Below are 13,734 nucleotides of genomic sequence, written 5' to 3'. Positions count from 1 at the left end.
TAGCAAAACTCATTTCCTAATCTAATTCTCTCAGCATCACCCCGTTTAATTCGACTACATTCCATTATCCTCGTTTTGCTTTTGCTGATGTTCATCTTATATCCTCCTTTCAAGACACTGCCCAATCCGTACACCTGCTCTTCCGATGCACGAAATTTCGTGTTCCAACTACATATATATTGCTGACAGCTCCAGATAAATGGTGGGGGGAGGGGAGGGGAAATAAGAGGGAAGAGGGGCCAGGGAGAAGAAGGTTTTAAGAGTGGCATGCGAAGAACACAGTTGTCATATTTAATCTGAAAATGTCACAGAACAACAGTCTATTGGAACAAATTTACATCTCTGGTAGTCTGACAGATAATGTTACATATACATCTAGTTACGCTCGTACCCGATTATCCTCTGTGCACTTGAATATCTGTTGTTGTGAATGGAAATAGACTTTATCTTAGACTATTTAGCGTCATCTCTTTTGGAATTTTTCTCTTATTAATCCTCAATGTCATCATAAGAGTTAGGATTCTACTCAAGAGTTGTTCTGCCAATGGTACGCCTATAAAATAATTAGTATAGTAACATTTCCGGCTGCACCAGTAATATTGCTTCGAAGGTTCTTCACTGTGGTAAGGCCTAAATATTGCAGAGGTGACTCGTCTGGTTCTCCTCCTTCATATACAGTCCTATCAATGGTACAACTTTCCACGCTCATTTGACATATTATATTGTACAAATCAACAACAGCTCGTAAATGGAACTAGTTGTCTTCCGACTGTAAAATTAATTTTGTGTCTCATTTCTTTCCTGCACTGTCCCATAAATATTTCCCATTCATACAATACATCAGCAAGCACATCGGTTTGTAACTGAGCGTCTCTTGTACCTACGAAAACTAATGAATCCTCTTATTGCCTCTAAGCGACTCATGGACATGGTAGCCCTATATGACGAATTGCAAAACTTTCTCAAAAAAGTTCCCTGATTGTAAAATTTCAGGCCTTACCATCTCGACTACGACACAAAATTCCCCAGAAGGATTACACTTCTTCTCTAGTTAAGTCATACCAGTTTATCATTTTGGTACACACACTATTCTTGCTTCTAAGTTTGTGCAGCTCACAATTTCATCCACAGTGCCTAAAGGATCCTAAATATCTTTGAGTGTGTGAGCGATTATACCCTTCGCTGGTCCTGGTATAAATTTCACTAGATTGCGTGCAGACTTTTTATGTTGCACTAGAGGGTTTTTACTCCATTTGGAACAACAAGTATATTGGTAGTTTCACCGATTATTTGTCTAAAGGCACTATTATGTTCATCACCATCTCCATCACTTCCACCACCACCACTATTTTGCTCTTCATCTAAAGAGTTGCATGCCGCTGCCTTACAAAGAACTTCACGGATTTCATCCGAAGCAGTACTTACATCTGGAAGCAAATCGTCATCCTTAGCTCTCCACCGAGTAACAACTGATTTAAGATTTGGGCTTCAAAAACATATGCTGTCTTCTCTCCTGCTTGGTTTTTTAGATGTAGATTCAGGCATTCTATCTGAATAAGAATAATATGAATAAATAATGCCTCTTCTCCTATGGACTGTAGGAATATAACTGCTGTTGATGTTATTGTTTCGTGTTTCAAATGGATGAGTATCGAATGTCAATCACGTACAACATTTCTATACTGCTTCACACACTGGAAATTACCTAGCTCAATATTTTGCTCTCTTACACAACAGAGTAGTAAGCTGACAGTTAATTAAGCTGCAAGTTATAACAATGTTTTTTCTGCAGTCACAAAAATGAGTAAGTGTTCCAATAAAATATTCTCTGTATTCCAACGAAATGTAATTGATTACAGCCCAATCTGATTTAACGACACCACAACGTGAACCAGTGGGTCCATCGGACACAGGTTATGTAAAAGTGTGTTATATGTGAGCTCAGAAAATACACTGAGGTGACAAAGTTCATGGAATACCTGCAAATATAGTGTCAGATCTCCTTTGGCACAGCCCAGGCCGCATCTCGACGTGGCATGGACTCAACAAGTCCCCAGCATAAATATAACCATTCTGTCTCTACAGGGTGGAGAAACATTGTATCGTGTAATTTTAACCCTGGGTAGCGGATGCCAGTAGGAATCAAAATTAGGTCTACAACGCACAATTTTTAAACTACGGAAACTTGGCATCACGAGCCCTGATTAGCCGCGGGATTGTCCTGTTGCCCGATGCTCTGGACAACGCATGGCCGCAAATGCTCTGCCTGCCGGAGATCACGATGTATCCAAGGAGGACCGCACGCTCAATGGTAGCGCTCCAGCCTTCGACTCTAGGGTCCTGGGAGCGAATCTGCTCGGGTCCCGACACATCCATTGTAGTTTCATGATAAGACGTGCCGGGAAAAAACCCGTCAACTCCTCTTTCACAAATTTGGTCCGCCCTGAAAAGGGCGTTTTTTGAAGCTAGAACATTGTTTACTTAAAGCAGGTGCTCGAACTGGCGACCCTCTGACGCGACACAAGCTTGGTAACGTCAAACGGTGTTTTGCCGAACTCTTTCAGAGATTCCTGGCATTGAACTGATGTGATTGACGCATGTTGAATGCGATCCATTAATTCCTCTTCGTTCCTTGGTGGTTCACGTCCGGGTGGGTGGACTAGAACCTTGAAGAATCGCCACAGGAAAAAGTCTGGTGGCGTGAGGTCCGTGATCGTTCTACGAGCTCCTCTGCCAGCTAGCCGGCCGTCTAAGAGTTCAGTTAATATCTGCGCACAACACGACTGTTACGTGCGGGAGCACCATCATGCTGCAACCACATGCGTAGCCACATGTCCAGGGGAACATCTTCCAGCAGGCCAGGTAGAGTTTCTTGCAAAAAGTGAAGGTAATTTGCTCCGATAAGTCGAGAAGGGAGACGGACCGCTCCAATCAGATGGTCACGCACAACGCCTGCCCAAATGTTAAACGAAAATCGTTCCTGGTGTCCGTGAACGTATGTGACGTGATGTTTTCATCTTTCCGAGTAATGAATGTTTCGAGTGTTGTGAAGGCCATCTCGATGGAAGGTGCACTCGTCGGTAAACATCACAATGGCGGGGAAGTCGGATCTCGCGCAACACGTAGCAGAAACCACCGGCAAAACCTTAGCCTGTGTTCATAGTCCACCACAAGATTTAGGCCTTGGGCAGGGTGGAAACTGAATAGATGTTGCCCGTCGTCCTTGAAAACCTCCCAGACTAACCGATGAGCTCTTGAATACTTTGGGGTGGCCGAGCGGTTCTAGGCGCTACAGTCTGGAACCGTGCGACCGCTACGGTCGCAGGTTCGAATCCTGCCTCGGGCATGGATGTGTGCGATGTCCTTAGGTTAGTTAGGTTTAAGTAGTTCTAAGTTCTAGGGGACTGATGACCTCAGCAGTTAAGTCCCATAGTGCTCAGAGCCATTTGAACCATCTTGAATACTTGTCGTAGATGCATCCTCGTAGTACTCGAGGTCTCTTCAAATGTAGCTTGCCGTCGTGTTCGAGGTCTTCCAGCATCACCATGACATCCCGCTAACGACCCTGTTTCGCCAAGTCGCCGGTGAATTGCTGTAAACGTTTGCGGGTGTGGGTGGCGTCTTACTGGGTACCGTTCCTCATACAACCGTCGAGCTTCATGCGCATTACCGTCGGCTAGTCCATAAACAAAAACCATATCTCGTTGTTCTTCAAACGAATATACTGTTCCGCCATGCTTACTGTATGACTAAATCGCAGGTGACGTATTTGTGCTCCGAAACGAAGCTTATGTGTGAATGCCTCTGGCTTGAGGCGGGGACTAACAGCAAGACTTATTCGACACGTGTGCGTATCACGTGGCGGCAGTGACAGAGCGAGGGACGTTTGTATGTGGGAACCGACAACAATAGCGCTGCCCCTCAACCGGAAAACGGCAACAGGGTGATCCCATTTACAATCGGAGCGCGTGGTGCCAAGTTTCCTTAGTTTAAAAATGGTCCGTTGTCGACCTACACGACATTTGTAACTCTGGTTCGTACTGACATCAGCTATCCAGGATTAAAATTTCGTGACACAATTTTTCTCCACCCTGCACAGTCATCCGTAATTAAGAATGCGTTGCCGGTGCTGGATTTTGTGCATGAACTGACCTCTCGATTATGTCCCATAAATTTCCGATGGGATTCATGTCGGGCTATCTAGGTGGGCAAATCATTCACTCGAACTGTCCAGAATGTTCTTCAAACCAATCCCAAACAATTGTGGCCCATGGCTTGGCCATTCTCAACCAAAAATTCCATATTTTCTTGGGAACATAAAGTCCATGGATGGCTGAAAATGAGGTGGCCTAACATGACCAGAACCCAGTCCATTTCATGTAAACGCAGCCCATACCATTATGGACTCACAACCAGCTTGCACAGTGCCTTGTTGACAGCTAAGGTCCATGACTCCGTGAGGTGTGCGCTCCATTCGAACTTTACCATCAACTCTTAACAGCTTATACCGGGACTCATTTTATGAGGCCACGGTCCGTCTGATATGGTCACGGTCCCAGGAGAGCCGCTGCAGACGACGTCGTACTGTTAGCAAAGACACACGCCATGGTCGTCTGCTGCCACAGCCAATTAACACCAAATTTCTTAGCACTGTCCTAGCGAATAGGTTCGTAGTACGTCCCTCAATGATTTCTGTAGTTATTTCACGCAGTGTTGCTGGTCTATAAGCACTGACAATCCTATACAAATTCCGCTGTTCTTGATCGTTAAATGAAAGCCATCGGCTACTGCGTTGTCGGCGATGAGAGGTAATGCCTGAAACATGGTATTCCCGGGATGCTCTTGACACTGTGTATACAGAAGTATTAGAATCCTCAAAAATTCCCGAAGTGGACTGTCCCATGCGTCTAGCACCAACTACCATGCACTGTCCTAGCGAATAGGTTCGTAGTACGTCCCTCAATTGTTTCTGTAGTTATTTCACACAGTGTTGCTGGTCTGTAAGCACTGACAATCCTATACAAATGCCGCTGTTCTTGATCGTTAAATGAAAGCCTTCCGTTACTGCGTTGTCGGCGATGAGAGGTAATGCCTGAAACATGGTATTCCCGGGATGCTCTTGACACTGTGTATACAGAAGTATTAGAATCCTTAAAAATTCCCGAAGTGGACTGTCCCATGCGTCTAGCACCAACTACCATTCCGCGTTGAAAGTCTGTCAGTTCCCATCGTGCGGCCATAATCACGCCGTAAACCTTTTCACATGGATCACCTGAGTACAAATGACTCTTCAAATGGCTCTGAGCACTATGGGACTTAACTTCTGAGGTCATCAGTCCTCTAGAACTTAGAACTACTTAAACCTAACTAACCTAAGGACATCACACACATCCATGCCCGAGGCAGGATTCGAACCTGTGACCGTAGCAGTCCCGCGATTCCGGACTGAAGCGCCTAGAACCGCCCATGACAAATAACTGATCCGCTGTTGCATTGCTCTTTTATACCTTGTGTACGTGACTCTACCTTCATCTGTATATGTGCATACCGCTATTCCACGACTTCTGTCACATAAGTGTAAAAGTAACAGTTGAAAGTATAAAACTAATTTCTAATAGTGTCTCTGATGTGTCATTGAATGTTGGATGAGAGCATACCTGATGGAGTGGGGGCTCAGATTTATGTCTTTCGTACAGCAGTTGAAAGTTAAAGCTGTCTCTGCGTCCAATGGACCAAGGGTATAAAAACTAGGGTAAATCATGCATTCCTCGAACTAGACGCACAATACGTAAAATTTCGTTATGTACTGCCTTCCATGGTGTTACAAACTCAAGATCCAATAGTGTAATCCGGACAGTTCGTGCTTAACATTGAGTGTGGTGATAACCGGTGTCTTACGTGTCCACAGCTGGAGGTGTTCCGGACTCTCCAGTCGACAAACGGCCCCTTGGTGAACAACTTCCGCTCCACGCAGCCGCTCAACGGCCGCAAGGTGATCAGGAGCAACAAAAGTTCCACGTGCCTCGGAGAGTGCGAGACGCGCAGCAAGTCAGTGCGGCGTCGCGCCGGCACACGTCACCAGGCAACAAAGTCTGGTCGCCATAGCAAGCACGGCGCCTCCAAGCATCACGGCGCAGCCCGTCGCCGACAGCACTAGTCGCCCGCCTTCGGTTCCTGCTGCACACAGCTGCTCCAGGATCCTCAGCAATACCAACAGGACCGTACTCACTAGACGCCTATACCTACACTTAGAATATTATCCTGCATTTACAGGCAAACTTAAATGAAGTTCCACCAAATATTACACTACAAGTACAAAATCGAATCTACTGAAAACAATTAACTCCAAGGAAACGAAGTACGAAATACGTAAAGGTACGTTTTCATTCAGCGAAACAGCCTCGCGAACAGTTTATAGAGTCAAATTTCCTGCAACATTACGTCGTCCCCACTGTGCTACGAGAGCCTGCTTCTCGGCCATACAAACCCCATTCGGCCGATGTGTCCGTATCAGAATGCCTTGCTTCTCTCGTTTCACATAGTACCAACGCCATTACTTGTTGTGAGCGAGACAGACACCTCGGGGAAACTCTCCATGTCATCCAAGACCATAAAACCGACTCGCATATGTTGGACAGCTAAGAAAGAGCAGAACACAACCGGGCAAGAAGAGATAAGGCGAGGATGGAATGATGATTCTTCAGCATCCAGTGTTACGTCTTTTGTTCTTTCCGTTTTGGGCGCTTAAGCATTTATGCCATTTGCACTGTACCAACTAAAATTAAAAAATAAATAAGTAAAACGATTGCTGAATCTGTGAGGGCGCATGGGGATGCAACTTCTGAGATTACAAAAGACCACGTTGAAATGGCTGTGTCGCCCAAATGGACATTTCACCGTTTGTGTGCCTGTTTCGCATATCGTTTCGACCTCCGTAAATGAAAACGGTTAAACAGCTGTCTCGCGAAATAGCCTCGCTCGTTTATTTCGCGAGCAGTTCCGTATAGTGTAAAGGTACCTTAAGACATTCGGAAATAGAGATTGTATAAATCTGAGGAGCAGACAAGGCAATTAATTTTTTATTTTTCTGTCGACCATATTCCACAGCACTAACAGGAGCTGTTATCGCGTAACTAGATATCCTCCTTTTTTACGCTAAACTAGAATACAGTTACCGCTGCCAAAACAAAAATATTTGTCACTGGTTCACTCATAAAGACCTGCTGCAGAAGGACCAAATATGGATTCTTAATTATTTTGGAGCTTTGTGAAACGTCACATTCATTGCAGCTGCCTGTGGCAATGTATTAGAATGCTCATTTTTGTAATTTCCACAGAACATTTGGTGAAACTTTTTTATGATTTCCGTACCACACTCTCTTCTTATATCTGCACGTGTACAATAAAGAACTTTCGCATTCAAGAGCTGTTATTTTTCACAAAACTTACCTCCATCCTTTTCCTTCTTTGAGGCTTTCTCAACTATTATCACTACATGTGAGACTCACTGGAAAATTTTTGACAAATAATTTATCGACAACACAAAATTACAAGGAAATAAATGTCGGAAGCAAGCTAAAAGATACAGATTTGTGATCCTCGTAAATGTGCTAAAAACAACAGTAACGAAGTTTATTCATTGAAGAGCCAAAGAAACTGGTAAACCTGCTTAATATCGTGTAGGGCCCCCGCAAGCATGCATAAGTGCCGAAACACGACATGACATGGACTATAAGAACGTCTGAAGTAGTGCTGGAGGGAACAGACACCACGAATCCTGCAGGGCTGTCCATAAATCCGTAAGAGTACAGCGGCTGGAGATCTCTCTTGAACAGCACGTTGCAAGGCATCCCAGATATGCTCAATAATGTTCAAGTCTGGGGAGTTTGGTCGAAAGCGAAAGTGTTTAAACTCAAAAGAATGTTCGTGGAGCCACTCTGTAGCAATTCTCGACGTCTGGGGTGTCGCATTGTCCTGCTGGAATTGCCCAAGTCCGTTGGAATGGACATGAATGGATGCAGGTGGACAGGTTGCTTACGTACATGTCAACTGTCAGAATCATATCAGGGGCCCATATCACTCCAACTGCACACTCTCCACACCGTTAACAGAGCCTCCACCAGCTTAAACAGTCCCCTGCTGACAAGCAGGGTCCATGGATTCATGAGGTTGTCTCCATACCCATACACGTCCATGCGCTCCATACAACTTGGAATGAGACTCGTCCGACCAGTCACCAACAGCTTTGTGTCGTGCAGTCATCAAGGGTACACGAGTGAGCCTTCGGCTCTGAAAGCCCATATCGATGATGTTTGATTGAATGGTTCTCACTATGACACTTGTTGATGGCCCAGTTTTGAAATCGGGAGCAATTTTCGGAAGGGTTGCACTTCTGTCACGTTGAAAGGTTCTCTTCATTCATTGTTGGTGCCGTTCTTGCAGAATCTTTTTGCGGCCGGAGCGATGTCAGGGTTTGATGTTTTACTGGATTCCTGATATTCACGGTACACCACATTCAAACTCACTCAACCTGCCATTGTAGAAGCAGTAAGCGATCTAACAACAGCGCTAGACACTTGTTGTCTAATATAGGCGTTGTCGCAGCACCGTTTTTTGCCTGTTTATTGAATACGCATACCTATACCAATTTCTTTGGCTCTGGAGTGTATTTCTTTATGATTTTGAGTGCTCTCACGACTTACAATCAAATAACTATTCTTTAAATTTTAACTTTTTTACATTTTTTTTACTATTAACTAGTTAACACATGAATCGTCTACTGAACCAGACAGGAATGGCTATCATATTGGAACTGATGACAGGCTATTCCAAAGATTCTAACATTTTTGGGTGAATCGTTTGTGGTATTACCGTAATGCTGCAAGCTTATTTTTCGCACTTTGCGGTACAGTTAGCGAAGAAATTAACGAAATTTTGAAACAGCTTGCCCATCTGATGTGCTAACCTATAATTAAATGTAACTAAGTCTTTTAAATGGTGCAATTATTTATGGAAGTTACTGTATACTTTTAACTATTCACACTTCAGTAAGCCATTAATGCTGTTTCATATGAGAGACATTCACAAAACACTGATCAGTTCTAAGATACACACATACTCTAAAAACTGTTCCTCTCAAAAAACGTTCATTGATAAATTTAAGTGATGTACAGTTTGCCAACTGGGGAGAAGGTGTTTCTAGGGGGAGGCATTTCTCTTTGTATCTCTGTCAGGTGGATTAGCATCACATTGCAAACAAACAACACAGTACAGAAATACAAATATGAAGAACTGTAGTAAAAGTAAAATATTTCATCGATCAACCCACACTGTGCAACAGAATTAAATTATTATTTTTTCGAAACTACGTAATTATATCCCATTGTGAGTAAGTTTGAAAATTAGCTCGAAGGTGCCTACAACCTTCCTCTGGCGCCATGCGACACCATCCTCGGGCTCGCTGGTGCTTCAAATCGTAAGATGTCGACACATCCGAAAAGGAATCCAGAGGACAAAAGTTCATGTTAGGTGTAAGATGGGTTAATGATGCCATATTGGCACCAAATTCACCACAATACTGCCCAACGCCATCATAAACGTGTCACACTATGAGAAGGTCGTCGCAGTCCCTGTTATCAATATTTTACCCCTTCTTTGACGCCTCTACGATTGAGGGTAGAATCGCTACGCCCAGCGTTGAAGTCACGCTGATTTCTTATATATGGCCAAGGAAAATATTTCAGACGTAATCATTAGCACGCTTTCCTGCTTCGGACTCCGTTCAGGTTTCGTCGAATGGTTTCAAACGGTTTCTTGTGGTTCCTCACTGTACACAAGAGCAAAAGTTGCTGTCGCACTGCGCTGCGGAGGGGTGCGATCATGTTCAGTTGGGTTGCTAGCCCACGATGTTCTTAGAGAAGAGTTGAAGCGTCCACGAGGTGTCAACAGCGTCAAATATTGTCAAGAACCTCGTCGTGTTGCTTATCGTACTTCGAACTGCCGTTTTAGGCCGCAAAATGTTTGGGAATCAGCGGCTCAAGGGAAGGGGTGGTTTCACAGACGCCCTTCACGTCACCCCCTGAGGCCTTTTCGTGTCAATTATGAGAGGCTGTGCGTCTGAAACATCTTCCTCGGCCAGGCGAGAGAGACCCGCACGATTTCGGCGCTGAGTGTGGCGCTTCTGATCTCCATCGTGGAAGCGTTGGACAGAATTGTGGCGAAATTTGTTTACAATGTGATATCATTACCTCTCCTTACACCTCGCTCGTGTCGAGATCTTGGATGACGTCCTATAGCGGCACGCTTTTGGAGTATTACAGAAGAGGGCTGTAGGCACCTTTGAGACAAATTTCAAATTGAGAAATAATTTTTGGGTATCAAAAGGGTGGTCCTTTAACTGTATTGCTGATTGTACATGCTAATCCAGGTTGTTCTTAATGTTAGCGTAGACATACAGGGTGACAATTATTGAACTGTATGAAAAAATGTAAATTAGCTGCAAACTACGGCGTGCACACACTTTATTCAAGGTGTGAACGTCACTATAGACATTCGGATTTAGGTTATGACGTGTTCAATATGCCTGCCATCATTGGCGATGATGTGGGGCAGACGAATAGTGAAGTACTGCTTGACCCATTGAAGTGTCGGAACATCGATGCTGCCGATAACTTCCTGAATGGCTGATTTCAGATCAGCAGTGGTTTTGGAATTATTGCTGTATACCCTGTCCTTAATGTAGCCCTACAAAAAGGAATCGCATGTGTTCCTATCCGCAGAATATGGTGGGGAGTCGAGGCCCATGCCAGTGGCCTCTGGGTACCTCAGAGCGGGAATACGGTCGCCAAAGTACTCCTTCAGGACATCAAACACTCTCCTGCTTCGATGGGGTCGACCTCCGTCTTTCATAAGCCATATCTTGTCGAGATCACGGTCACTTTAGATAATGGGGATGAAATCATCTCCCAAAACCTCCACGTAACGTTCGGTAGTCACTGTGCCATCAAGGGATATCGCTCTGATCATCTCGTGACTGGACACTGCACACCACACTGTCATCCGTTGAGATTTAAGAGACTTCTCGATCGCGAAATGCGGAATCTCAGTCCTCCAAATGCACCAATTTTGCTTACTGACCAACCCATCCATGTCACGGAGGTTCGAGTCCTCCCCCGGGTATGGGTGTTTGTGTCGTTCTTACCGTAAGTTAGTTTAAATTAATTTCAGTAGCGTGTAAGTCTAGGGACCCATGTCCTCAGCTGTCTGGTCCCTTAAGAATTCACACCCACCACCAACCCATCCGAATGAAAGTGGGCTTCGTCGCTAATGGGCATGCGCATACTAATTCTCATCAAGCAGCACGGCCGACAGAGCAGTTTGAACGTACTAACGCAAACGGTTCAGAAATTATGACGATTTCATTTCATATCGTTCAATAAGTGTCAGCCTGTACGCTTTTAACATGACACGCTAGAGTTACAAATGGCTGTCACACGAGAAACAATTGTGCTGTTAGCATATTGTAACTGTTTTCGTTGCAAGTTTTGTGGAGCTGTACGTCACATTTTTACAGTTACTTATTATAAGCTGTACTAAATATATTAATAATATTTTTATCTGCCTATACACGGTAAGGTCCACACAGGAGAAAAATTTATCTGGTCGAACAGAGGTATCCAAGGCAAGGGTACAGGACTATTTCTAAAGTTACAGTACAGGGGTCTCGCTTGTTTGGTCGGCTTTTCAGCGCTGATCGAGTGCGATATACGAGCCACACATTTGACTGAAGTGGAATAATTGTTACTACCCAGGCCGGCCGGAGTGGCCGAGCGGTTCTACGCGCTACAGTCTGGAAGCGCGAGACCGCTACGGTCGCAGGTTCGAATCCTGCCTCGGGCATGGATGTGTGTGATGTCCTTGGGTTAGTTAGGTTTAATTAGTTCTAAGTTCTAGGGGACTGATGACCTCAGAAGTTAAGTCTCATAGTGCTCAGAGCCATTTGAACCATTTTTGTTACTACCCAACAGAAAACTGAGTTTAAAGGCTCTAGGAGAAACTTTGCCAAACTAAGTATAACTGTGGAATGTTTACATAGGAAACGCTTTTTGTCAGGTGCATGGTCTTTAGTGTGTAAATAGAGAGTGGCGCAGAAGAGAGAAATCAGTTGCTAAGAAATAATTCTATAGGAGGGACGAAGAGTTTGAGACGGTATACAAAACATAAGGACACACCAAGGGTGAACGTTTCAGAATGACGGTGCAGACACGAAACTTGATGATAGTCACACTGTAAGACACTTACTTGCATTATGGGAGACATACATTTGCGAATTTCACTCAGTGCTTTGGTCATCAACGCAAGTGATGATAATCAGCCAGAGCTATTACTACTAAACACCTACTCCAGTGGTGTTTTGCAGCTATGCGTACAATAACACTGCCTGTCACGTCACATATGCAGGATGGAAGCCACAAATCAGTCAGCTACGATACACTACCCAAAGGGAATGACATGCATTTCCTAAAGCACCCATCAAAGGCTGACTGACATTGTTCCATATACCTCAAAATATCTAACACCCAGTTCAATTAGAGCACTAGTGTTTGTGTGGTGGTGTGATGTATATTGTTTAGGTTCAAATACTTCAGATAAATAAAGTAAGTGAGCTTCTAAAGGATAATAGCAATCACTTTAGCTGCAGTACGGAATGTATTATTTATGTGCAAATGAAAGCAGACATGTATTCATACAGTGATTACATTTCCACTGCTGGAATATCTAGCCAATTTCTTCTTTTCTGTTCAAACACCTACATACATTGAAACTTCCTGGCAGATTAAAACTGTGTGCCGGACCGAGACTCGAACTCGGGACCTTTGCCTTACGCGGGCAAGTGCTCTACCAACTGAGCTACCCGAGCACGACTCACGCCCCGCCCTCACAGCTTTACTTCTGCCAGTACCTCGTCTCCTACCTTCCAAACTTTACAGAAGCTCTCCTGCGAACCTTGCAGAACTAGCACTCCTGAAAGAAAGGATATTGCGGAGACATGGCTTAGCCACAGCCTACATACATTACTCTAATCAGACTGTTTGGCTGCAAATTGGAGCACTACAACAGCGTAAAATTAACAAAGTCATCAATATATATTAGAGAATTGTGTAGAGTGACAATTGTGTCACGAGAGAAAGAGCTTACCTGAAAAGCACTTTCGGTGGAAGGGGGCGGGGGTAACAGATGAACCTCCACAATATTTCTTATGTCTGATGACAGCACTTTTTCTTTAATGAAATTGCATCTTGTTCTTCTCAAATGTACACTAATGAAATGAAGACTGAATGTAGTTGAAGAGTAATGATCTTCAGAAAACCAAAAGTTTTTTTTAAAAATCTCTAATGCTGTAATGCTGTTTCCTGAGTCATTTGTAATGCATGTGGACATGTGAAACAACAGAAAACTGAACTTCTTCCGGAAGGGGCAGCCTAGCCTTCCGTACCAGTAATAAACGAGCGAAACGGTTCACTCACAGAGTACTCGTTTGAGCGAAAGACATCACCGATGCAGCTAACAGCTTTTATAACGTCCTTATGCTTTGCCTTTACAGTGTTTCAATTTTGTATAAACTTTTCTGACGAGTTGCCTCACAGAAAGTGGTGTTTGTTTCAGCTCGTTGAATGTTGTCAGATTTTGAAACGAACTTAACTTAATGGCACGGAAGTTCTGTGAGGCTCTGAA

At 44.1% G+C, this 13,734-nt stretch overlaps 1 protein-coding gene and 1 non-coding gene across 2 annotated transcripts in view; one reads left to right on the top strand and one right to left on the bottom strand.

Moving 5' to 3' along the window:
• Window positions 1–7,423, top strand: part of LOC124594924 (carbonic anhydrase 1-like) — a 71,954-nt gene extending 64,531 nt beyond the window's left edge. The window contains exon 8 of the mRNA XM_047133416.1: window positions 5,909–7,423. Coding sequence (XP_046989372.1) covers window positions 5,909–6,157 — 249 coding nt within the window. The 3' untranslated portion in view covers window positions 6,158–7,423. The remainder of the gene's footprint in view (window positions 1–5,908) is intronic.
• Window positions 7,424–12,845: 5,422 nt separating this feature from the next.
• Window positions 12,846–12,920, bottom strand: Trnat-cgu. The gene has a single exon. It is a non-coding gene; the product is annotated as a tRNA-Thr (tRNA).
• Window positions 12,921–13,734: the final 814 nt, after the last annotated feature.

Source organism: Schistocerca americana, chromosome 2 (assembly GCF_021461395.2).
Source record: "Schistocerca americana isolate TAMUIC-IGC-003095 chromosome 2, iqSchAmer2.1, whole genome shotgun sequence".
In the NCBI taxonomy this organism is placed as follows: Eukaryota; Metazoa; Arthropoda; class Insecta; order Orthoptera; family Acrididae; genus Schistocerca; species Schistocerca americana.
Note: the sequence above shows the minus strand (reverse complement) of the source record. Positions and strands in the feature narration are given on the sequence as shown.